General features: G+C 34.9%; 2 protein-coding genes across 4 annotated transcripts; both read left to right on the top strand.

The window, feature by feature from the left end:
- Nucleotides 1-14,498: 14,498 nt before the first annotated feature.
- Nucleotides 14,499-16,808, top strand: LOC119635694 (metallophosphoesterase 1). Of its 3 annotated transcripts, XM_038030656.1 has the most exons (6): nt 14,499-15,001; nt 15,079-15,188; nt 15,298-15,397; nt 15,451-15,613; nt 15,668-16,178; nt 16,541-16,808. In XM_038030656.1, exons 1-6 carry the CDS (start codon nt 14,976-14,978, stop codon nt 16,750-16,752), a joined length of 1,122 nt encoding a protein of 373 aa, XP_037886584.1. In that variant the 5' UTR covers nt 14,499-14,975; the 3' UTR covers nt 16,753-16,808. The 3 variants fall into 3 exon arrangements, with proteins under 3 accessions (XP_037886584.1, XP_037886585.1, XP_037886583.1); XM_038030657.1 differs by lacking the exon at nt 14,499-15,001 and having other exon boundaries at nt 15,044-15,188; nt 15,695-16,178; XM_038030655.1 differs by lacking the exon at nt 14,499-15,001 and having other exon boundaries at nt 15,044-15,188.
- Nucleotides 16,809-19,461: 2,653 nt separating this feature from the next.
- On the top strand, nt 19,462-27,533 carry LOC119635601 (sister chromatid cohesion protein PDS5 homolog B-A). Its single transcript, XM_038030482.1, has 13 exons — nt 19,462-19,600; nt 19,838-19,967; nt 20,029-20,420; nt 20,482-20,689; nt 20,749-20,917; nt 20,978-21,983; nt 22,042-22,135; nt 22,220-23,044; nt 23,112-23,248; nt 23,319-23,398; nt 23,461-23,735; nt 26,732-27,058; nt 27,191-27,533. The coding sequence occupies exons 2-13, from the start codon at nt 19,887-19,889 to the stop codon at nt 27,311-27,313; spliced, it is 3,717 nt and encodes a 1,238-aa protein (XP_037886410.1). The 5' UTR covers nt 19,462-19,600; nt 19,838-19,886; the 3' UTR covers nt 27,314-27,533.
- Nucleotides 27,534-27,925: the final 392 nt, after the last annotated feature.

The following is a 27,925-nucleotide window of genomic DNA, read 5'->3' as shown; positions in this document are numbered from 1 at the left end:
CAAAAAAAATGCACATTTGTCGAAAACAAATGTGCGATGCAGGAAACCTACTGATGCATATTAACGGCTTACCAGTACTAAATGTGCAGACGCTCCATGTTCTCGGGCTCACCTTCTCAAACAATTATCGTTGGAAAGCACACTGCCTTCGTTTAAAAAACTCCCTTTTAACAAGGGTAAATTTCATACAGTACGTTGCTTGGAGAAGCCATGCGCATATTAACACTATCGCTTATCTTACCAAAATGCTTGTGTTAAGCAAGATTGACTATGCTTTGATAATTTATGGCAATAGCTGCAAATCTAATATCAACATCCTTAAACCGGTCTATCACCAAGCCGTTAGAGCAAGTTGTTATGCTTTTCGGACGACGCCCATAAATAATATTATAATTGAAACTGGTCTCCCAACCTTAGAAAATAGACTGTATGAGTTAAAAGCTAGAATAGTCCCTAAGCTTCTTAATTCAAACAAATCCATTCTCGGTGATGACGTAAGAAAGATTATTATTGCGAAGAAAATTCCAAAGTCACCATCTGCAATTGACCATTGTTTGTGCATCGGAAAGGAATTGAACATTCCCTTAAAAATTTCCCGCTCTTTTGGTGTTAAACCTCCCTGGATTTTGAAAGACTGCTCTTTTGACATCTCACTGTCTATGCACAAGAAAGAAGATACTCCAAATTACGTGTTCAGGAATCTAATAGATGAGAAAACCCAAGTATTGGACAATACTGGTTGGAATCTTTTGTACACAGATGGCTCAAAATCTCCTGGTCTGCCTCCTGCTTGTGCGGTGGTAGATGCTACAGGACGGGTTCTTCTCAACCACATATTTCACGAAAGCACTTCAACTTTCATAACCGAAGCCAGAGCTATCCTTCACGCTGCCAACCTTGCCCGTAAAAACAAACTCAAAACCGTCATTGTTACTGACAGTTTGTCTGTATTACTAGCTACCCGGAACCCTTCGACTTCGAGATGGAGCACTATCAACAAATTAAGGAATATAATTACTACACCCGACGGAAAAATTAAAATGTTATGGGTACCAAGTCACATCGGTTTACTGGGAAATGAGCAGGCTGATCGAGCGGCAAAGTATGCTGCTTCTGCTCCTCTAATTATGGATGATGTCATGGAAAAGTTGGATCTTCAAAGATACATTGGAAGAAAAGTTAAAGAGAAAATTGCAGAAGGAAATTTACAATACCATCATCAACACTACTCTTGCATTAACCCTCAATTAACTCCACCTCTATATCCAACAAATGTTGAGAAAACCAAGATCCAAACATTTTCGAGAATTCGCCTTGGTCATACAATTGCAACTCACCAATGGATCCTGAAGAAGTCTTCTCCCCCAATCTGCTGTTGTGGACAAACTCTTACTATAAAGCACATTTTCTGCGACTGCCTCAACTTTTCCTTGGCTAGAAGTATTGCATTTGGAACGATTAACCCTTTGAATATTCTACAATCAACTTCAGAACAGAATATCAATTCAATATTTTACTTTATTAATACTACTAAGCTTATTATCTAATATCCTTTTTTTTTTTTAAATTAGAGCCGATAGCCTGTGTTGCTAGTGCTCAATGTCTTTTTTTTTTTTTAGTCTAAGAATTCAATTCATTAGTCTAAAATTAAAATAATAATAATAATAATAATAATAATTTATTTTTTATAACATATATTTAGGCAAGAAATAAATTGCCAAGTGAACACTAACAAGAATTTTTATACCCGCCATTGCAAACTATGCTCTCGCCGTCGTTACTCGAACAAGCTTAATTCTCTTGGACCTATTTCTCTACCCAGTCCAAACATATAGCAACAAGCACTGGTTATAATTCGCTTCCTCACGAGCTTCCTGACTAAGACTCAAAAGCTTTAGTCATTTGGATCGAAAATACTTTGTAGAAATCCGTGAATATGTTAATCACGGCCATTAAGAATTAGGTGGGCTTACAAACTTATCTACAACAGTCTAGATTTGATAATCATCAATAATAGGGAAGACTTTATGGATTTCTGAAACTTCTTTCTGGATGCTCTAAGCATCTTGATGAAAGTATGAAATTTTAGTACCCTAATATTAAGCGACAGTGTGGGATTATATATTATTCTGGCTTTAAAAACAAAATCATTTATAGTTTTTTCCTTCTTACAATTTGTGCTGCTTACCAGTTTTATTTGGTTCCTCAGGCGTAGGAGCTAAACGTAAGAGAGTTCTTTGTCCCTCTAATATAAAAATTTCCTTGCCGCATACACGGAAATCAATTATTTTACGAAAACCTTTGGCTACAGCCTCCACTTGCAAGCTATCTAAATTTAATACATACAATTCTGACTCATCATGCGTAACAATTAAGGAATCTTGTACAGCGTAGGCATAAATGTTACGAAAATTTTTGACATCAGCTGAAGCCGGAAGATTTGCTTTACTTTGTGCTTTGTGCAATGTTAACGATTTCGGATTTAGCATGGGAATCTCCCAAGTAGGAGTACTGTAGGATGGGGGTAAACTGATTTTATTTTCTTTAATAATAGATGTAACACCAACAAGGGAGCTTCAGAGACCCTATAAAGTATATATAATCTTGATCAGCGTACAATTCTGAGTTGGTTTAGTCATACCCGTCCGTTTGTGTTGTGTGTTGTTGGCACCCTCCAGCTCGGAAAAATGAAGGTGTCAAGTTCAAATTTGGTAGAGACATTGTAAATCTCTGCACGCAGATTGATTTTGAAAACGGTCCAACTTGGTCGGAGCAGAAGCCCACAGTGGATCGTAAATTAGGCGCTATTCCATTTCTACAAAAAGTTGCAAGTAATTAAATTTTTTCTCTTTACTTTTTTGAGAATCTGTGCTCATTTATCATAAGGCAAACAAGACGCAATGTTCACAACTATATATATACTATCTGTCTAAAAATGGATTAATCCTAAAATGAATATGATAGACACCACTACCTGGTGGATAAATTTGTTTTTAATAAGACCATTTATATGGGTAGCAAATAAAACAACTTGGATAGTAGAATGCCAGAAGCACTAGTGGTTGGTATGCAAGATTCGGCCTTTGCCGAATATAATTTTCTTTCTTGTTTTTGTGAATACACTTTTTGAAACTATCAAAGAGTTAGTAAGTAAATTGTTGAAGTCAATTTCCAAACTTCATTTAAGTACTTATTATACCCTTCATCGCTTGTTCTACGAGGGCAGCTTCTGCGAATGTATAAATATTGTAAAGAATTGGAATGAAATTATTATTTGTTACAGCCTGCACCACTTGTATTACAGAGTATGTTAATTAATGCGGATTTGTATAACGCCCAGAAGGACTTGAGGTACACCCATCTTTTATTATACCGATCAGAATTCAGAATCACTTGCTGAATCGCATATGCAAACTACACATCGATATTTTTGACCCAAGAATGGGAAAATTAGAATATTTCGGACCGGACCATTTATTCGAAAAGTCGTTACACAAATGACTGCATTAAACGAAATGGTATATGTCGTATTTATTGGTTGAAACCGTTTTCCACCATAGTGCTTTTGCTTGCTTATTACCTTCTAAGTAACTACTGAATTTTTAAAATTCGTGGATTCAATGCGTGCATTAAATAGATATTTCGAATGTAAATATATAATATTTCACTAATCACTTTTGAAAGCAAACTTATTCTTATACTGCTTTACACTAAGCAGTGAACAGATGACCAGAGCATTTAGTCTGGTGCTATCAGTAGTTTATACCTTCAATAGGGATTAGCATTAAGAGGCGAATATTTTTATTGGTTTACCAGTTCAATATTACAATCTAAATCCAGCAAAGCCCCTTTTATGTCTTGAAGTACTGTGGACGGAAGATGGTTTATATACAAAAACAAAGTTGAGCGAATCCAAATGGCCGACTTGAGGACTTTGTTGGAATCTCGTCAGACTGAAAAGAGTTATCTTACACTTTAAAAAATATTTTATGAAGTTATAATCCCATCTATTTTATTAAAAACTGGACAAACGTAATTTAACAATTTATGAACGATATTCATGCCAACAACAGCCCGCCTACGCATACTGGGAGAAGATAAACATAAAACCCTAAAGATATGGATAGCAAGTTCTACTGAGTTCGTGGTGACTGAACTTCCATTGGGAAATGGACTTATTTTGACTTATTACGATTCATTGCAAAATCACACTGATAGGCTCAAGCAATCCCGGAAGTATGATGAAATGCTAAAAAATATTATTTTCATGAAAATTGAAAAAGTACTATGGAAAATTTATATAAAATATTGATGTCTAAATAAAGTTTTCACTTCCGTGATTTTTAAGGATCTTTTCCAACACGTTCAGATCTATATCTTAACCATTTTCACATTCTTCTTTCTCAATATTAAAATAAAAATTTTGTTTTTTTTTTTTTTTTTGTATATAGAAAACAAAAAAAAGCGTTAATGATAGACTAGTTGCTGTCGAAAAGATCTGTAGTTGATAACAAGGGGTGTGAAATCCCATAAAAAGCACAAAATTTTCAAGTAAACATTATACCATTATAAATATATGCATATAAACAGGTACACATATATATATATATGTATATATATATGTATATATGAACACTTATGCGTGCACATGTATGTTAACAAGCATATGTAGAGGTTCGCAAATAAATATAGTTATGTACACATAAACTGAGAACATGGATGCCTGTCTGCTTGCCTTGAGTTTGCTTGCGCAGAGTTTATTGAAGAGTTTGCTTCAACTGCAGCTCTAAATGTTTACAGTTTATAAATGCATATATATATGTTTATATATATATATATATAACATATTAGATATTTCGTTAATGGTGATGCATGCATAGATTAACATTTATATATACAAATATTTATACATATATATGCGCGTATGCACACATATAGGTGTAGGTATGCAGGTATATACAAATGTTAGTTAGTCCAACCTTTAGCCCCATTTTAGATATTTAAAATTTAATTTAAGGCAATGAATTGTTTTAAGGGCCCCAAGAATCTGTCAACATTGCACAGGTGAGCTTAGTGCATTCACTTAAAACAATTTTTTTTTTTTTTTTTTTTTTTACCTAAAGATTTGTGTATATAATGAATCCTATTTTCCGTACTTTTATGGAAGAACAGTCAACTAAGCAACCCAACAAATTCAAATGTACACACTTACATAAACATAAACATAAACATTTAGTATACAATATGTACAATAGCGAGCATAATGCAACATGGCTTGTAAAAGATTTTGCTTTACTTTTTCTTTTCCGTACCTCAATCCTATTCAGTCAAACTTTTTTTTTCCAACTTATTTGCATACGTACAGGCGCTCATGTTCATGTTCGTCATGTATGAGAAACTTAAAACAAAAAAATAAATAAATAAAACTTCTATTAGCAAACTCGTAAAGCTCTATTTAAATTTCTTTTATTCCAAGTTTCAAATCAAAAATTTCGCAAATTATTGTTTTATTAAAAAGGTTTTTTTTAATTCAATTCAGCTCAACTGCACTTATGCCTACTGGTTTTAAAGTCATCTATCAATCTATACAATAAGAATCTAAGAGGTTTCGCAACATTTTCCATAATAATAAGAGTATCACATATTACCTATAATAGCTGGTTCGTCGCGCACCGTCTGCACTAAAAAAATGCATTTTTCTTCTTTTGAATTCTGTGATAATTAATTCATATATACAAACACTTTAAAGCTTAAAACAAAATTAAAATGCTCTCTAATGAAGGCTACAAACGTGTAGCTGACGAACACTAATTTGGGCAACTGTACGTGCTAAGGTAAGAACCTTTAAATGCACGTCTGGCCATTACTTTAGCGTAATTCACTTCTTTAATTGTGTTTGAATAACCCACACGAACTACATCACACTATCAATTCCCTTACATTCAAATTATGGTGTGTATTAGATGTGTTAATTGTTTATTATACTTGGACGAAAACGAATTGTCGAGTTCTATATATATATATATATATATATATATATATAGATGTATACTGCGAAGAACAGAATTTCTTCTTCGCTGGAAAAATTTAACTTTTAATTAAGTAAAGCCGGAGTAAACTTCAGCTGCTATTCCAAGCGTCCTTACCTTCGTCATTTATATACTTCACCTAAAAAAAAATTCTAATATCTCTTAATGTTACTTACTAAAATACATAGTCTGTACTTAACCGAAATGACCTATCGTCGACCGTCATTGGACAAAATGGGCGGTCTTCTTTCAAAATATCCCTAATTCGGCATCTGTAGAGTACAATCCTAGTGGATGATAACGGATTTTGTTTGGGACGGCGCTGTGCTACCTAGTCGACGGTTCAATCCCGAAGAAAGAGGATGTGCAATCATCTCCTTCATTATGCCTCTGTTCGAAATCGAATTGTCGTTGTCAATCGGGGTGATAAACTATGCTCTGTAGGGAGCATAGAAGTGCCGAAACTCTCACCTCCAAGTGGTGATCCCCGGAAACGGTTCGATCGGCGAAGAAGAGTTTAAGACTTAGACTATTATAACTTGGCGACGAGTTTTCTGATAGATGTTTTTAGGGATTCACAGGGATATAGTTTTACATATCTTCTCAAAAGCTTTTACCATAAAGGAAAGCCTAAGCAGACTCAATGGTAGTATGCATAAGTACTACGATATAGTTATTACTGAGAGCATGGAAATCTGGCCATGTCAAATGATACGCCCGATAACTATATATCTTGAAGAAAGATAGTCCGGAATTGGCTAACCGTGACTCTATGTTTAAGTCTGAAAGCAAGAGTGGCGTATTGCATTAGTGATACAAATCACAAAGTAAGGCTAAAGGCTTTTTAGATAAATTTTAAGCACCACGGGGGTCAGGAGCCCGCTCACGGGGGTTGATATGATGTACCTAGAAAGTGCGCTAGAAGATACATCATTCAATCCTTGTGACCCCTGACTGTTTGGGTACGGCCCTTCAGGAAGTATCGTGGTGGCTGTGATTTTCACCGTTCCATATCCATTGGAATAAATCCGGGGTGATAATAGGCCTCACCACATACCAGAGTAGCGGTTCATATGACCATACACAATGAACCATCTGCGCACCTCGGGGTAAGAGAGGCCCCTTTATTAGGGGATTGTCTCTCCCCCTGGGGGGTGATCACGCAACTTAATTAAATGCCTATGGTTGTAGGCGACCCATCTGATTAAGGCATCAAGCCAGGTGCAGACGTTAAACGCCTCAGAGCGATCTGTCGTTGTCAATCGATTAGTCGGTCACATTCGAAGTCTGTCAGCTAACTAATTTCGAATAATGATAACGATATTTCGACAGTGTATTAACAAAAACAAGTAAGAAAGTTATACTCGGCAAAGGCCGAATTATTTTCGCGTTCTACTCTCCTAGTTCTTTTATTTGATACCCATATCACTAGTATTATTACAAAAAAAAAAGAGATGGCAGTGTCTACCAGAATCATTTTACAATTAACCCATTTTTAGACAGATAATATATCTGCATTGGAGGAGTGTACAAATTAGTTTTAAACATTCGGTCTAGTTTACCTTATAATAAATAACCATAAAAGTGAAAAAAAAAAAAATTTAGTTACTCGTAACTTTGTGTAGACATGCCCGATTGGTTCCATTTGCGGACCTAAAAAGTAGACTGTTTCGTAAAGTACACGTGGGAAACTTTATAATGCTAAGTTTAATAATTTCCGAGTAACAATAAAAAGTCCAAAAATTTCAGTTTCCCTTACCATTGCGCGCTTTTGCTTTGACCAATTTTACCCATTTTCAACACCAACCTGCCTGCAAAAGCCTTCAATGTTTCTACCAAAAGTGGATGTGTGTGCTACCTGCGACCAGGAGAGTACCGACAACAAACACCGCACAAAGAGATAGACGGACGGACATGACTAAATCAAGTCAAGAATTTCAGGCTGATCAAGTATGTACGTATTTTTTAGGGTCTCTGAAGCTTCCTTTTAGGCGTTACATATATTTTGGAAAAAAACCAACTGAGTATACCCGCATCTTACAGGGGTGAGCATAAAAAAGGTAATAATGACACTTTTTTTTTCGTACGACTAAATGTCTTGATGCTTTAGAAATTTGATAAAAATTTGCATTTAAAACATGTCAAGAATATGTTTTTTTCCTTGAGACTGTTGCAATTACTTCCCCCCCTAAGCGTCGATAACGTTAATCAAAGTATTAAAATATTCGCTGTAAACAAAGAATGGATTGACAACACAACCTTTATGTAAAATTTCTAGATATATATATATATCTAGACAACGTTTACCGTTAAATTTATAATAAAAATTTTCTATTTTCAACACAGTTAGGTTATATATGCATCTAATTTTTTTCTTGCAATCCACGAAACAACCACTTCATGGTTTTGGGTTAGTTCGAAAATTACTAATTCATATGCAAGCCCAATAGACGGTAGTATTTCATTTCACATTTTGCTTCTTTCCCTTACCCCGTACAATTCATATTTCACTTCAATTGCATTCAATGCATTTCAATCGATTTTTATTAGAGCGAAAAAAAAAAAAAGAAAAAGAAGAAGAAAAATTGAATAAAATAAAAATTTTTGAAAAGCAAATACAAATATTATACATATTAGTACAAAGCGAAATGAAAATGTCTATAGATGTACATCATACGCACAAACACATTTATGCACCAGGTGCAGCAAGCAATATCAAACAGCGTTTAGACCAATATTGGTGCAAAACTTTCATACTCAAACATTTAACATGATGTTCAAAGGTTTTAGTTTATTATTTTAGTTGAGTTGATTGCGGTATGTCTGTGTGTCTGTGTATTGCTGTATGCTTTGTTTTCAATTGATGACTGATGATGAAAAAGTATTAGAATATCGCGGAAAAGAGGCGATTAAATGAAAACACATATGTGCTTGTGTACATAGCCATAACGGCTTAATAAAACATCACATCTATCCGCACATCATAGACCGTATCAAACAAAAGCTATCTAAAATAGCCATAAGGCATATATTACGCACTCACATGGCAATTATATGAAAATCATTCACTTTCTCGCTCGTTCGTAGAACGTTTCCGCATCGAACAGATTAGAATCATTCTAATAGAAACTTTTAAAGTGCCGCTTTAAATGTTGAACTGAACTGGGCAGACAGACACATAACTATATCGATATAAATTCTTCTGAACATTGAAAAATGTATAAGATATTTGTAAATGTGTTTGTGATAAGTTGCCCGTCTCTTAAGAAGCTAATAAGTAAAACATATATTGAATACTGCTTTTGACGCTTGATCACGTCTTCAGATCATACACTTGGAGGCTAGCAAAAGGTGTTTACCGCAGTGTTCGCCCCACATCTCATCGCAACACAGTGCAAACCAAACATTTCCTTCGATGGAGTATTGGCTTCAATTTCTCAGGCTTTCAATCATTTCCATTATCTGTAAAAATGTTAAAGATTCAACTTCTGTGTGATTCCCTCCCATCATTTAAACACTATATCGAGAAATATTCCCCAATGACATGTTGACAATCGCTTCCTTTGTCGGGATCTTCCAAATAGATATCTTAGCTGTCGATCAGATTTCTCTACGATCTGAATAGTGAATATGCTGCAACTGCGATAAATCAGTCCAGGCGTGCACACTGTAGAACGTTGCCTTTCGGTAGAACGCGTAATAAGCGCGCTCGACAGGTTTGAAAAGGAAATGGCAGATAACAGGTCTAGTGAGCAGTATTGTAATTGTTATCAATTCACTGACTTCTATAAAAGCTAAAGAAAATTACCTGTCACTAAACGGCCTAAATAATTTAATATGCAAACTAGTTGAGAAGCATTATGCTGCGGTCATAGTATTCAATACACGGCAGGGAATGATAACTTGTACGGTTCACCTTCGAACACTTTATCCCTATCCTCAACTACGTTCTTCGTCGGATACCATTTTTACTAAGAGATTTCGTGTTTTAATTTAAATGTCGGAACATGGCCAAAACTTTTCAATACATTTTTTTTTTTGTCCTTTTATACCCTACACCACTTGTGGTACATTGTGGTATATTAAGTTAGCGCGGACGTATGTAAAACGCATAAGGGTTTAAAATAGATTCACCTTTTAGTATACCGTTCGATCCGCAATCATAGTCTAAATGGATCTAGGCCTATCTGTCCATCTGTCCGTCTGATGTCATTCCATGTAAATTTCTCCTCAAGCTAGAAATCACAACTTTTGAGATATTTTGATGAAATTTGGTACCGTGTCAAGTCTTGACCGAAGGACGAGCGCTTTTGAAAATGCTTCGAATCGGTCCACTTTTTCGACTACTCACCATATGACACGCTATTCTAAAAAGGTGTTATATGGAAAAAATTTCAATTTTCAACATTTCTTGACAAAAGTGGCTAAGTAGTAGTATTCCAGCTTTCTAAAATGAACCGGTTGAGGCAGGTTTGAACCCCCTCTCAAATAACGAAAACTGAACTACGTACGACAAAAAGGTCTACATTTCAATGCTTCATGATGGAAATTATATCATAATAGTAATTTAACATAATAAAACGAACTATACCAAATTTGGACCACCTCAGCCTACTTTTTAGATATTACCCTAATAAGAATTTTCACGGAAAATGATCCTTTTTAGACTAGAGAAGCTTAAATTTCAATATGTTGTGGTGAAAATTGATAATTTCATACAAAAATGAACTCTACAAAATTTGGACCACCTACGCCTATTTTTTGATCCTGATCTATGTAAGAATTAAACTTGTACTACATTGTGTAATGCCCCCTGGATCGTTGGCTTGGTACACATTACATGGAAATATATTAGTTTAGCGAACGTATTCGTTGACCCATACCACTCGTCACATTTCAACTTTCATCGAGAGGGCAATGAAAGGCCAGTACGAAAAACTGGCCGGAAAAATAAACGAGAAGCTGTACCGTCCAGTGTCCGTACAAAAGGTGCGAGCCCCTTTGCCAGACGTCAGGCGGTGTCTGCAACGGCTCGAAAAAAGATCGTCTTTGCGTACGCGTTATTACGCATACGTTATTGCGTGGACTTGTGGATTCTGCAAGATCATAAAAGATTTTCATTGAACAATTAGCTGTAAACGGTTAAGGCCATTTTCAAATATATCTCCCGCTGGGTTCATTCTTTTGATACTATGGCCGTTTGTTATATAAAGGGTAGCACAAATGCTTAGCAGGTCTCATCGTAAATGAATTGAAATAATATTCCAAGGTAAAAATACTTTCATTGGGCGCGTTGGTTTCGACATGTAGGTTACTTAAATAATTTTCTTAAGGATGTAGGCTTTCAAATAATAATAAAATATTATTATTATTATAAATTTAGCCAGAAAACAAATTCTAAGACTAAAGTCTTAAAGGATTAGCCTCCAAGGCTTTCGGCTTTAATAAAAACTCTATCGCACTTGAGATTTGAACCCACGACCATTGAGTTGCTAGTCGAGACCCTTGCTTACTCGGCCACTCAGGCGGATGATAATAAAATAATAAGCATTGTTCGCTGTAGCTTGGTGCTGACACCAGGCCAGGCTGGTTTTCCACGTGCATATAAAAATTGTTTATCGAATTTGTGTTGTGAATTTTACAAAAAATATGTTAAAGTTTTCTTTATATTTTTTCGTTTTTTTATATATGAATTTTGTTTTTCTCTTAAAAAGCCTGGATATGTTTTCCACTGTAAGCATAATGTGAAATATTCTTCTCTATCTTAGTTTATCGTTCCAATAAATATTTTGTAAAACAAGAATGGCATTAAAATCGAAACTCTTTTCTAAAAGAATTTTCTACGCAGTAAGTATACAGTGCAGTAAGAATTATGTTTTAAATAAAACACTTTTAAAGGATTGAAATCTTTATGAAACACCTCTCCGACGCTGTTTCATATTTTCACTTATTCTAGATGGAATTAAGGAGCGCTTTAAACAAAAACTGATGTGAAAAATATTCGACTTACTTGCCAGTTTCTTGAAATCGAGAGTTCTCTCGAAGTAGCATAACAAAACTTTTATAACAAAAAAGCATATATTCCACACCTACTTCGTAGAACATAATTATATCTGCAAAAATTATGCTTAATATTAATTCCAATTGTTACGTGATTATTGAGATATTGTGTTGCCTTTATGAAAAAGGACTTTTTTTAGCTCGCCCGCATGTTTCTCGAAACGATAATATCAATCTTCTCCAATTCAATAGTGCAGGTATTAGTTCCTTGCAAGAGGTCGTCAATCATCGCTGATCGGGTCGTGGCTCATCGCTGGCCATATGTTATCTTCAGTGATTTGTAAAACTACTCTGTCAACCGTGCGACATAGATGGGCGCGTTGTCTTGTTGGGTCATCTAATTATAACCACGTAACTCTTCAGCATAGTCAATTAATTCCGATCTCTAACAAGTCAACGTATGCGTCCTCGTTCATTTTACTGGGTTCAAAGAATATTTTTGACTTTTCTCGTGCTTCAAATACAGCTCATATCATAACAGATCTATCGCCATGATTGCATGCGACAGGGATCATTTTCATGTAAATTACCATTTTTCTCATAAGTTAATTTGTGACTAGGGCTAAAGTAAATAAACCTTAAATACATTTTAAATTTTTAATTTAATTTCAAATGTCTTTATGTGTTGAAGTTTATAATAAAGTATACCTATTTAATCGTAAAATGATTCAAGTATTTTTTCTATAATATATTATTTTGCTAGCTGCTGCTAACTTAATATTCTAATTGTAATGTTATCAATTCAGCTTTGGCAAGCAATTAATTTTATGGGCGATATTGCTTCTAACCACGTAGCCCTATTTTTAAATTATTATTGTTTATCAGCAGTATTTTTATTAAAATTGGTGACTCGCTCTTTATTTATTTTTCGCTCATTCAGCCCCAGCAAGAGAGACAAACACACTTTCAATTATTGAGAAGTGTAAACAAATGTCGACGCTTACGCTCAAACGGACGCAATTTTTATACGCTTACTCTCAAACGGACGCAATTTTTATACGCTTACTCTCAAACGGACGCAATTTTTATACGGTTACGCTCAGATGAACGCAATTTGTAAACACATACGTGTTCAATTATCAATTATTGAGAAGTGTGAAAAATTAAATAAATTTCAATCGGAGAATTTCCAGTTCAAGTAAAAATAAACACATAGTTATCTGTGGTTCGGTTTGACGTTTATTACGAAAGCCAATATTTATTAAAATATGGCACAGCTTAAACATTTTTTAATCTATTTTACTCGCGATATTAATGATAATGTTTTTCATTTCAGATTTGAAGCCGTTGTTAGTTCATTATGAAAATACAAGAGCAATTGTATGATGTAAACCAGTCGAATAATTATTCCATCACTCTACCTTGTTCAGAAGAGTAATCACATATCTAAAAGTCAAGTTGTGTCTTCGTTTTCCGGTTGGCTTCACATCACGTATTTGATAACATCTAGCCTTGGTTGATGACTACCGGTTTTTTGGAAGCACGTAGGCAAAACAGTTATTAAAAACAATCTCCCGTACTTATCAAATTACACGAAAGCAAAAGAGCTTATCTTTGGCATTAGTATGGGTTGTTTAGAAATACATTTATGGAAGAAAACAGCTGTAAATTGAAAATAAAATAAATTCCAAGCAAAATTGCTCACTAGCAAACAGGAAAGGAAAAACTACCAGGCAACAGCAACTCTTATTAGGCAAAAAAGTTCGGCAACAACCAAATATATATACGCATAGCGACAACATTTTCACTATAAAGTTTTTATTATTTCTCTTTCATTAATTAATGTATTTCCTAATTGAAATAAACATATGCATAAATAAACATATGCATATATATACATCAAAAACAAAAAATATATTTATCTATTCATAGTTAGTCTGTTCATTTATCAGAGTGCAGAACTGACTATTACTTTTTGGATTTTAAGAGCCACAATTATATGTAAACGAAAGTTTTTTTGGGCTTTTTTCTTCACACATGACCGATAGCAACAAAATTGACGCGTAACTCGTCTATCAATTATCGGCTTGATCACGAACGAAAGTTAATTTTCGATATTTGGTTACCTTGACGCTTCAAATTTTTGTATATACATTGTTGTTGCGCCTTTATTTTTTCTCATTGGCCTGTTTCAACGCGGATCTATATTTTATTTGTTTATTGCAAAATATTAAATACAGAATCTAAATCTTTGCTGCACGATAATGATCTCTCAGTACAAATATGGCACCCACCCACGCTCATTAACTCCAACGTGTAGAAGTTGAGTTGATATTGCCATTATGCTTTAAATGGTTAGATTTTACAACTTTTTTGACATCTCTGTTTTTGTATAATTAGAACAACGTTTTGATGCTAATTGTGTAATCTCGACAGCTGTTCACTCACTTTATTTTTGCTTTTTTTGACTAGTTCATTTCATTATATACATTTGTAAAAAGTTTAACAAGAATTAAAAGAAAGGAAATCAAATAAATAAACAATCACAGCATATCGATTATTTACTCCATAAAGGAAATATAAAAAGTGCCAGTAAATATAAATATTTGAACGGAATACTATAAAAACTTTTACCAAAGTATCTTCAAAGTATCTGAAATATAAATGAAGCGCCAAAGAGATGCAGATGCAGACCTGTGGCAAATAACGCCAAAAAGTGCGTTTGAATGTGTCTGCCGTCTTAATTTAATTAACGGGCCACCGTTGAATTAAAAATAGCAGATATTTGACTAGGGAGTGCGCGATAATGGTCTTTACGTTGCAAAATTAGAGTATTCATTACAGAGCTTACTAATGTTAACTCGGAAATAAAATATCAGTTTTATGTGATTTATTAACGACGTACTTATTTTTTAGTTTTAATTTTTGTTGCTAATTTGCCAAGATATGCTGTCGTTACGTTCTTTCAATAAGTAAGTGGGCCAGCGAATTTCTATTTTCCTATTTAGGTTAAGATGTGCAGCTTGTGTGTTCTGTATTATTGTTGCAGGTTGTTACATCGCTGTCTTCTTTTCTTAACATTTATCTTGATTTGCTTCAACGAAATCATTATCTACCATGTCAATCGCTGCTCATGGCAACAAATAGGGTGTAAAGTTGGTAACGATCCGTAGAGATATATATATATAACCACTTAGAAGATTTAATACTAATCTTTATATATACTTAAATATATATATATATACATATGTGCATCTTTCAATATCAGGTAATTGTACGCGCATTTTGTTAATTGCCGATCCGCAGTTGCTGGGCTTAACTTACAGTAAAACTCTTTATAGTGGATTAGCACGCTTTGATGCAGACAGGTTGGCACATAATTTGGTAAAGGTAATTTTTTCTTTTTAAATGGACCTTTCAGATATTTACGTCAAACATTTAAACAAGCCTTGGCTTTTACAAAACCCCATATTATTTGCTTCCTCGGAGATTTGATGGATGAGGGTAACGTTGCCTCGCCAGAAGAGTTTAAAAGTTATGTCAAACGTTTCCAACAAATTTATCGTACAGATGATGATCCCCGAGTAAGTCATGCGCGTTCAACATTCACTTTAATATATCAATTAATAAAAACATAGTTCAAATTGTTCTCCCCGTATTACCAGCGGGTCCACATTCCTGGCGACAACGACATTGGCGGTGAAAATGGCGAATACATATCAAATTTAAATGTGCACAGATTTGAGGAGGCCTTTACTCAAGAAGATATATTCGATTATGGCGAGAATCATTTGCGCTTTTTCAAAATTAATCGTATGTTGTTAGACTTTACAAATCCGGATAGAAGCAACAATGCTAAGCATTTGCGGATTGGTCTTTCACATGCTCCAATACTTATTGGTGGGGGTCCTCTGTTAAGGGCCATACTAAAGGAATTAGATCCTCACATAATATTTTCCGGTCATTGGCATGAATCTCGAATTTTTACGCACCCGGATACAAAAGTTGTCAACTTTTATGAGCCTGGTGTAAGACAATTTGATTTGAAAGCCATTAAAGAACAACAACATAGCTATCTAGAAATAATGGTGCCCACCGCTTCATACCGAATGGGTAAAACGAAAATGGGCATAGGTTACGCTGTGTTAGGTAACAAACAAAAGTGCTATAATCAAAAGGTTTTTATATTCACCACTAAACGAGAACAAAAAAGGAAACAAAGTAAAATAGTTCTTTCTACACTAATTAAAGTTCGCCAATTCACCATGGACACTTGGATTTATATGTTTTATTCAATTGTGCAGATTGGCAGTCGATATCGATAAATTCAATGTGTCCTCGGTAATCCACAAAGGCATTCATTTTCAGCCAATATTTCTGTCCAAAGAAATTTCAGAGTTTTTGCTTACAGCTAAAGCGCGATCTTTCCATTAAGTGGTGGATATCCAGAAAACGCCCTAAGGCGAATAAAGCTTTCTTATTTTTGCTACAAGTTTTTTTATTTTTTGCAGAAAATCACAACCTCAGCTATACAGTTTTATGGCTACCGAATCGTTTTATTTTTTTGCTGATATATTTATTTTGGCTTTTATTTGCTGCTTCCATGTTGTTAGTTTTCCGAATGATGACACGTTGTCCTTTCCGTACGGGCAAACGTAACATGCATTATAATTACCTCTCCAATGATACGTCACCAGAATCTCAACATATGGAATCGAAATAAAATTTGTTTTTTGTAAACCAAAAATTAAATCTTAAATAAATTATGTATTTTGAAAATGGAATGAAAATAAACTATCATATACATATGTATTTAATCGTCGAAAATGTAATGACAATCCTGCCGTCATCTCTCGTCTGCCTTCTCTGTCACTTATCCACATAAAGCAAAGCGCTAATTAATTCTAACACTGCAGAATCTGTTAAAAGTAAACATTGAGCAACACACAATCTTATAAAGCAACACACAATCTTATAAAAAATCAGATCACGTGCACATCTCACCGCTTATGAGACTACTATTAATTTAACCACCATTATTAAATGAACTCTCGTCATCAATTTATCAAAAGTATCAAATTATCTTCAAATTAACTTCGAAACTGAATCTCTAAATAGTACCACACATCCGCTTTTATTATTAAGTGCTTGCAAAAATCTTGATCAGCGACTTCTACAGGAAAAAATGGGAAATATCAGTTATCAGTCAATAACGGTTGAATTCGAGGAATTCTTCCTACATTCCTATATATTCCATTTAATAATATTTATATATTCAGAGTACGCCAACGCTAATCGAAATCCTTTTTCCAAATTCATTATTTCTCTTGTTTCCTTTAAGAAATTTTGGCGATACTGTTCCATTATATCCCAAATGTCGGTTCGACTAACGTTCATTATCTTAGATACTAGTGTTTTAGGATTTTACTATGAAATCTTTCTCACTTCTATTACAGCTCCACGCAACTACCATGAATTATTTTCTATACAATATGAAATCTTTCTCACTTCTATTTCAGTTTGACGCAACTACCATGAATTATTTTCTATATAATATGAAACCTTTCTCACTTCTATTTCAGTTTTGGGATCAACGGTTTTATCAATTCTTCATGCCTCTCATTGATTTTTTATCAATTTTTCATTTGAAAGTGGCGATACGAATTGATTGAAAATGCCATTTTTTGGTCACTTGTTGCAAGAGTTATCCAGGACACACTGTTGCAGCTCGAGTAGGAACTTCGGCCACACCCAGGTTTTCCATGCAAACAATAAAACAGAAAGTGAGCGGAAAAGAGTTTTTCGCTTCTTCAAAATCAAATTTGAGAACAAAACTTTTTACCCGCATTCGATGCAAAAAGGCATTTGTAACAAAAGGTATATATATGCTTCAATCAAGAGGTAGAAATTTTGATAGAAGAAGAAAAAGGAGGAATAGAATAGTTGAAGGGTCTTAAAGATCTTAAGACTATCAAGCAACGATAAAGCTAAGTTGTTTGTTGACACAGTTTTAAATGTCAAGAACAGTTAAAAACAGTAAGTTCCACAGCAAGATGCTAGAGGCCTACATCCCGAAAAGCTTTTTTGAAGACTTTTTTGGGATTGTCCGCAATATCCTCTTAGAATATAACCTGAATGATGTCACTATGTTTCCCAAATCTTACATCCCCATTCCATAGACTCAACCGTAGAGCATGATCGAAGAGAAACCTTTCGGCTTTTGTCATAATGGGGTAAAATATGATATGATTAAAGCTGTCGTTAATGGAAATCGTTTAGCCCATCTGTATGCACTTAATCAGAGTTGACCTAATAGTATCATCCCATGTGATTGACGGTTTATCACAATTAGACTGATTCGTAGGCCAGGCAAAAATGTAACCGTTATTGCCAATTTAAGACAGATTTCTTTAATTAGTAGTAATTTTATTAAGTCAATCTATTCCATGGCCAATAAACTAATTATTAGTATACTCGAAAGACTTGGCGCTTCCTGATTACCTCTTGTTCAGATCGGTGCAACACGGCTCGTCTCGAAAGTGTATCCGCAAAGTTGAAGAAGTTCGAAAACGGGTTAGTGGGTGGATCGCTGCCTAACCAATATAAATTCTTTCGACATAATATCGCCATTTTGCCCAAAATATTGTAAAAAATGATGAAGACTATGCCGATGTACCAAGGAGAATAAATATTCCCAATATTTATATTCTAACAAGTGGTCGCTCATTTACTTGCTCTTTAAAGGTGTGAAATTCGAAGTTCAAATACATTCTAACGAAATAATGGAGTTAGCAATAATTTTCCACAATAAATGCCTTTTTCAAGTGAAAAAGTAATCAACATTTCTGCAAACACGCAATATATATTATTATTTGTTTACGTTTTGTTATATTTGCCGTTGTTAAAATGCATTTTGTATTACAGGAAAGATTTCGAACCTTTATTATATTTATCGCCTACCTGCTTTTAATTACAACCATATGTTTCTGTGCACTTACGCCACATTTTCAGCTTCCGCAATTTGGTATTTTTTTTTTTTTTTGAAAAGTACTAAAAAAGTACTTAAGTATGTAAATAAATAAATAAATTAGAACATAATTACTTCGTGCATTACATGATTATAAAGGAAAATTAGATGTGCTGCCATATCTGAATTTGTGTTTCAGATTTGATAGATGACAGCGAGCGACATTAATCGTGATGCCATATGTAAATCCATTGAATTTGTATCGTAAATTGTTCGGTGTTAAATGAACTATCGTATCACGGAAAACACAAAAATTTGCGGGAAAAGCTAAAAGAAGAAAACCGAGAAACAGCCACGAAGTGAAATAAAAGTGCTAAAGAAAAGTTATAAGAAGAGTTTGGAAAAAATTAAGTAAATTGTAAATTCATAATTAATTACTTTAGTTTTATACGAATCTGTAAAATAGAAAACAAATGAATTCACATTTGCATGATTGCAATAATAAATCAAAAACCAAATACAAATAAAATAACGCTAACGCCAAGGGCAGCAGAGCCATCGAAGTGAAAATAAAAACATGAAAACACAGAAATAGAAATAAAAAGTAACTAGATTCCTTCTAAAAAGAGTAAAGAAAATGAAAACTATGAAATTGAGAATTTAGAAATTTAATTTAGAAACTTTGTGGAATTAATTACTTCATATTAGTAATGGAGTGTTTATTATGTTATATTTCTTACTTGTATGTAGTTTGGTAAAAATTTCCTAATAATTTAGAAAGATGGAGCAGATAATTACAATATTATTTTTTAGTGTTAATAATTTCGTTCTTATTCTTTAGGTGATTGTGTAGTTAGTGTTAATATTGAAAAATATTTAAATTCAATATCATGACGGATATTGTATATCCACCGCAATGTAGGCCACTTACAGAGGATCTAGGCACGGATGAACTTATCAGACGTCTAAAGGTAATTATATCAAAGTAGGAATTATGTCTCAAGTGATTCATATTTACCTATATTATTATAGACGTTGGCCAATGCCTTGCAAGCGATGGGGCAGGACGACGGTTTATATCAACAATATATTCCACTGGCCTTACATTTGGCGGATGAGTGTTTTCTACAACACCCTTCAAAAGATGTACAATTACTTATAGCCTGCTGCGTAGCCGACGTGCTACGTGTATATGCGCCTGAGGCTCCATATAAGGAGCAAGATCAAATCAAAGCAATTTTCTTATTCTTCATTAAACAACTCTATGGTCTAAGAGATCCTAAGGATCCTTCATTTAAACGTTATTTCTATTTATTGGAAAATTTGGCCTATGTCAAATCTTTTAACATGTGTTTTGAAATTGAAGAACTGAAATCACAAGAGATATTCTGCCAGCTGTTCAGTATGATGTTTAAAATAATTAAGTATGCGTAAATTACACAAATGCGGACACTAATTAATTAACAATTGCAATTGATTTTTCAGCGAGGATCACAGTGTTAAAGTGAAAAACTTTATGATTGATATCCTCAGCCCCCTGATAACGGAAGCTGATAATTTTACTACAGACTTGTTAGATCTTTTATTAATTAATATTGTGGAGCCAAGGAAGACGCAAAATAAAAATGCATACCAATTGGCACAACAGCTTATTGTTAAAACAGAGGATTCTCTTGAGCCTGTTCTTTCAATGGTAATAGTTTGAAAATTTTTAAATTTAAGCATTACTAATATTTCTATTGCTTCTTCTAGTTCTTCAGTCAGATTTTGGTTATTGATCGTTTGGAGACTAAATACGAAATTTGTGAAAAAATCTACGATTTAATCTATGAATTAAATGTTATAGCGCCGTCTATTTTGCGCGGAGTGCTCCCGCAGTTGGAATGTAAATTGAAATCAACCAATGAAGATGAACGTCTAGGTAAGCCTAGTTCAACAATTGAGTCATTGTTCTTGTATTCAGTGATATTCTCACTTTTAGCGGTGGTCTCCTTGTTATCACGCATGTTCTCTGAAAAAAATTCGGATCTTTCTACAAAATATCCTACTTTGCTTCGAATGCTATTGGGACGCTTTTGTGACATTGCCGTAGCTATACGTGTCAAATGCGTTCAATCTTCAATGCATTATCTTATTAATCAGCCTCATTTGCGTCCTGATATAAGTGAATGTTTACGTGCCCGCCAACATGATTCCGATGAGAATGTACGATATGAGGTAGTTATGGCTATTGTTGAGACTGCTAAGCGTGAATTTAATATAGTCTGCGAATCGGAAGATTTGCTGTTTATAGTACGGGAACGTACTTTGGATAAAAAATTTAAAATACGCAAAGAAGCCATTAGCGGTTTGGCATTCATTTACCGCCAGGCGTTATGCGAAGCAAACGATTTGTCAGAGGAAGTAAAATTGTCGATCGGGTGGATTAAGAATAAAGTAATGCATGGTTATTACATGCCCACTCTAGAAGATCGTTTAACTGTTGAGCGTCTTTTAATAACCTGTTTAATACCCTACAAGCTGGGTCCGGAAGAACGTATGAAGAAATTATATCATTTATTGGGCACATTTGATGATAACGCCTCTAAGGCTTTTATCGAATTGCAAAAAAATCAAATGAAAACACGAAAAACTGTGAGCGACTGGGTTAAGTTGCACCATTCAAAAGAAATCACTCCAAAAATCCAAAATCAACTTAACATTAAGCAGTCAATCATTTGCAAGCTATTGCCAGATCCTTTGAAAGCGGCTGAGTTTCTTACCAAATTTAGTACGAATTTGCGAAAAGACCCAGTTCTGCTTCGCTATATGGAAATAATATTGAAACGTGATGTGTCTTGCAAAGAGTGTGCTGATACGATGTCCTTGCTAATCAAAAAACTCGGTACACCTTTTATGACAAATCTTTATTACCAAACTGTAAAAATGCTGGTTGAACGTGTAGCCTCCGTAATGGTAGATAAAGAATCTATCAGCACATTAGTAGGGTAAATACACATGTCGTTTATACTTATGTTCAATATTTTAAATGATGTCTCTTCATAGACTAATTGATGATTGCATGCAGGGAGGTGATTTCGTAAAAGAGGTGGGTATACCGGAGAATGAAGCTGGTATACGTGGTCTCAAAATGCTAAGTGTAAGTTATATCGTTAAAGTTTTCGGCAGTTGAAAATTTCTATTATTTAATTTCCGTCAAAAAACTTAATTTTTTAAATTTCAGTGTTTATCTTATATATTTTCCGCTCATTTCTTTACGGATAAAACCCTGCGGCATATGATCGCCCTGCTAAGTTATGAACACGAATACGTAGCACCTCTTATATTAAAATCTTTCACACATTTAGGCCGATATAAGCCTTTATCAGAGGTAAATCCAGATATTATGACGGACTTAGCACCCATCTGCAAAGATTTTGCTCTAAATGGAACTATAAAACAAGCCAAACATGCAGTACGTTGCGTGTACGTAAACACGCAGTCCCTAAACGGTCAAGAAGGAGTGCTGGTTACTGCCACCACGCCAACAATACATCCTATTTTCCATGAGATCGTGGAATCTTTACGCAGTTCCCTCACGCCAAACTGTGAAAATCAGCGCACCAAAATTGTTACACTAGGTCATATTGCCTATCATATGCCACAAGCATTTACCATACCTATTAAAAATATGATTGCTCGACGTATAGTCAAAGAATTACTGATACAAGGTGTACCAGAAGTACGTGATTGCAAATTGCCTGAAGGTGAATGGTGTGAACAAGATGAATTACCGTCTGATACTCTTTGCAAATTGGATGCTCTCAAGACCATGGCCCGTTGGTTATTGGGCTTGCGTACGGATGAACATGCCGCGCAGAAAACATTCCGCATGCTGTCCGCCTTTATTAACCAACGTGGTGATTTGTTAGAACAAAATCGTTTATCTCCAGCGGAAAAGTCGTGGTTACGATTGGGGGCGGCGTGTGCTATTTTGAAAATTTGCGAGCAAAAGGGCGTAGGGGATCAGTACACTGCCGAGCAGTATTTCAATTTATCACAATTAATGGTAATTAAGCTATATTTGAACATCTCTCAGGTCTCCTAATATAAATTAATTTTGATGCTTGTTGCAGTGCGATCCGGTGCCCAAAGTGCGAGAAATGTTTGCTCGCAAACTGCATAAAGGATTGGGGAAGGGATTGCCTAATAAATGTTTGCCTTTAGATTTCATGGGCTACTACGTTCTGGGAGGTTATGAAACCGATAAAAAGTAAAATGTTGATAGAAAATTTTTATAATTTTATTAATTGTAATAAACTCTTTTGCGCATACTTAAATAGATTAACCGATCAAATACGTCAATTCATTGAGGCAGATGTAAATAGAAGGCGTGAATACCTCAAAACTTTAGCGATGACAAGTAAGTGTTTATGTAAACTAATCTAAAAACATTCAGTTTCTACTATTTATATTCACACAAAGGTCCCGAAAGTTCAGCAGATCCCCAGACGCTGCATATATTACCTGACTTTATGTTAGCCTTTGCTATACCGGTTTTGGTTCATCATCCCTCCTTCACCAATTATCAAGATCGCGCACAACTAAAACAGATTGAAAAGGGTTTGCGTTTTATACTCGAACCTCTGATGTCGAAACCGGATGCCTTTTCATTCAACTTTTACAAGCATCTCCTCGAAATGATGAAAGATCATTGCTTAAACATCGCAGATGACAATGAAGGCAACACTAGCAACTTGGTAAGTTGAAGAGTTACATTAAATTAATTCTACCTTTTCTTTGCATGCAAAGAGGGCAGTGCTGTCTTTTATCTCTCATTAATGGATATTAGCTTTGCGTATCAGGTTTGTGACTAGAAGAATAGCTCGCTATCTGTTCTGTGGCATTTGCTACAGCATGCAGGGAAGGCACAGGTCCTCACTTATAGAACCGTCTATAAAAAGAACGTACCAAATAGTGATTTTTTCGGCGATTAGCTTTCGGAAGACAATTTACAATCCAGCATGGTTTAAATTCAGATTGTCGCGAGAGGACTATTTCTTTTGCAACATGTAAATTTTTTAACATTTTCATCGAGTTTCCCGATGATTTTGACTTTTAACACGTGCACCTCATTTTCTAATGTTGGGCGAATTGTCTCGCTAGTTGCGTTGGACGCGGTTCGAAAAACATAGATGATGGCCCTCGCCAGTTGGTGATAAAACTCTTTCAGGATATTTATGCTAAATTTGCTGTTGTTGCCACATATGCCAAGATCATGGTTAAATTCGCTTAAAACAAGCATTTTGCTAAGATAAGCAATAGTTTTGCGTAAGCAAAATTGTTCAAGGCAATGCACCCTATGAAGTTCACTCTAATTTGAATAGAATTCATTAAGTAAAGGCAATGTGTTTTGGAGCGGTGCTTATTTTAAAACGTGAGCCAGCGAACACATTTCTGTTTTGCTCACCTTGAACTGCTAAGCTGTTTACGCACGCTGTTTTAATCCACTCTCCACATGTGACATAGGCGTTTTCTACAATTGTGCAACTGTTTTAATTTCTGAATTGATATTTTCTTCCCTGTAAAATTAACCTGATTTGAAATATATTCACCAATAGTTTGCAGGATGATGATGATGATGATGATTAGAACGTAAATATCGTCAGCATAAAGACAATGTTTGACTAAAAACCACGTGTTCTCCAAGAATGTTATTTCAGCTTCACGAACAACATGATTTAACTAAGGTGTATACAAAACGCCTTTCTCCAAATTTAACGTTTCATGCAACGCGGGATAAGTTCTAAAGGTATTTGGCTTTTTTGCGATTTAGCGCAGCTAGTGCAGCTAGATTTGGCACAAAAATCATTTAACCCAAGATTTCTTATTCTACGATTCGTTGTTTTGTTACATATATGTTGTTTGAATACTTTGGCTCTGCATGGCCGTGGCTGGCAAAGTGACTTATGGTATTATTTCGTTTGATGCCGACGAACTTGAAATCGCCAGGATCATGTTTTGTACATTGAGTACATATATCGAGATTTCATTCATTCTAGGAAGAATGTTTTTGTGCCAAAAATTGAGCTTGGTACTAACTCATACCACGAGTTTTCAAACATCGCGATCTCTCCTCTTTCTAATAAGGACGTAAATATAATGATCTGTGATGCGTCCACGGAAAATTCCATTGCCATTTCCACCCCGTTGCTGGCCAATCTTTTAATAAGCCTTATATGGTCTATATTTCCCTGAATTTTGGTAGGATTAAATCGGATATGAAATTTTTGAAAAAGTAACCAAATTTGCCTTTTTCAGCAAACTAGTAGAGGTCCCGCGATTCAGTAGGTTTGGTTTGTTTTTCGAGAAACGTTTTATCTTCGCATACTTGTACGCCAGGCATTATCTTCCCTGTTACAATGTACACTAAGTCGGTGTATGGTACAGCAAATGTCGGCACGCCGGTCATAGGTACAGTTTCTACATGCCAAAACATACTTTGTCCTTTGTCCTTTTATAGTAAAAAAAATAAAAAATGTCAAATCTAAACAAGACGCTGCAGATTTCCTTAATCCTCAAGTCTACTTTTTCTCCCAGAGCTCTTATCCTCATTCTGCAACTAATTTATCTAATATATCTTTTCTTCGAAAACTTCCCCGGTCACATTCTCTATTCTTAGCGATCTAATTCTGATGCCAATATCACCGTATCAAGCAAAAACGGTGCAGCTTACGACAAGCATCCACAATACTAATAACACTATCCGCAACTGTCAAGCATCATACAGCTTAGCGCTCCGTCGGGTTGTTTCTGTGATAATTATGCTAAAATTTTCACCATCGCCGTTAGTCAAAATACTTCAAAAAGTCAAACACTCCTCATTCCTAACAGCCCATATGATGATCGACTCTATGCTAAAGTTGCTTGACGTGCTGCCAATGAACGTAAGAGATCTCCTACAATAAATTTTAACCCTTTGGCAGACGGTAGAAAGGAATACACATGTACTCTCAGCTTGGACAAATATCTGGGTGCAATAGTGAAATGTCAACTGCAGATTTTTGGCGCACTATCAGAATTTTCAGAGGAACTAGTTCCTTCCATTGTTCTATGCCCACGCAATTCTTTAACGAATTCTGTGATAACTTTGCTCGCCCCTCTGGTCCTACCACTCCCTCTTCTTACATGACGAACAACAAGACTCTGGTCGTCCAAAGTCGGCATAAAAGCGCATGCCTTCCAGAACACGTAAAAAAATGCACAAAATCGTTCTGAGAGGTCAAAAATTATAGTTGCATAACATAGTTGACACCTTAAAAATATGTTTACTATTGCGTATGAACACTTGTCCGCGAGAATGGCTCTGTTCGAGGTAAGCGCGGCGTTTGCTCACTTTTGACAGCAACGTGTTGATGTTTCAGGGCGCTGTTTAGGCGAAGTAAAAAAGTATGATTTCATGAGATATATGACAAGTTATGAAACAGAGTTAAGCGGGCGGTCAGCCGGCGAAATCCGCCCAAAGCAAGCAAAAAATAGCTTTATTAAAATATCTGTAAACTAATTGTCGGAATCTCATGAAACATTGAACAAGTACTATCTAGAAATTATAGGCGTTCCTACGTCATGGTCAGACCGGGGAATTATTGAGTGATGCGATATACAAAATTTGTGTATTGAGTTAATTAATATTAAAATAAGAAATACTTCAGACAAATGTTCAAATCAAATCATTTTCGATCGTTACAAATTGCAGAAGATGTGGGCTGCTTGTGACCTCGCAAATTATATCATTTGCTCTAAAATGGGATCTTGCGATTTGTTGCCTAATAAAAGATTTTTGGCCTCCATTCAGTTGCCGTCAATGTATTTTAAACCACCACCACCAAACGCGGAAGGTTTTCCAAACACCAAAATTTATATACCTTACGATACATATTCTTTGATTACCACTACATTAACCACAACTAAGAAAATCTCAGTTGCCTTAAAACCTACGGGAAGCGGATGCAACGATCAAAGAGCTGGCGAAAAGCGTCCGCCATCCAACGACCATTACCCAACAATAAATCAAAAAATCATGGTACGTTCACGATATATATAGTCATTTACATATATATATATATATATATATATATATATATATATATATATACATTTCAAGTATAAATGTAAGAATTTTTGCCCTTTTCGAATTATTTAATTTATTTGAAAGGACGAAGTATACGAAGATGATAACGTGGATGAAGAGGAGGATGAAGACGAAGACGATCAGAATGCTGTGTCACCCGAGGCGAAAAGAAAACGTATGAATACATTACATGCTGGAAGAACGTAAAGGCAATCCCTTTTGAAGAAAATGTGGATCCAACAGACATTTGTATATTTATTATTATTAATGATAATAAAAAGTGTCGCATCGCCTCATATCGAACCAAGGCCTTTAAATCCCCTTTCCCCTTCCCTAAATCCCCGCATAGGTCCACTATGTTTCCTACCATTGTTGCGTTAAAATCTTCTAAATTCCCATTAAGACCTTTTACTTTAAAAATAAATTTAAATAGATTTTTATGTTCTCCTTCAATTTTTAAACATTCAGAACATTAACAAAACCGAATAAATAAAAAACATATAATTTTGAGAGAAATTTATACATAATCAAATAAGTGTTGCCTTTTTCAATTCATCTAGAGTTGAACTGACTCCGTTCAACTAACGAAGTTTATTCAGAAGATTGTTTAGGTTTAGATGTAAAAACTTCGCATATGGAAAACATTCACTGCAACTTTACAAATTCGGATTGCATTGATTTTATTGAAATTAACTCAGTAGTGACTTTGTACACAATCTAAAGTGTTGCTCATCACTTTCCTTTCATAGGGTCGTAATACTGTAAATGTATCAGAAAAGTAGAATAAGAAGTTGTCAGATCAAATTTGTGTCTGGAATT

This window comes from Glossina fuscipes, unplaced genomic scaffold (assembly GCF_014805625.2).
Source record: "Glossina fuscipes isolate IAEA_lab_2018 unplaced genomic scaffold, Yale_Gfus_2 27, whole genome shotgun sequence".
In the NCBI taxonomy this organism is placed as follows: Eukaryota; Metazoa; Arthropoda; class Insecta; order Diptera; family Glossinidae; genus Glossina; species Glossina fuscipes.
This window is presented reverse-complemented; position numbering and strand designations above follow the sequence as displayed.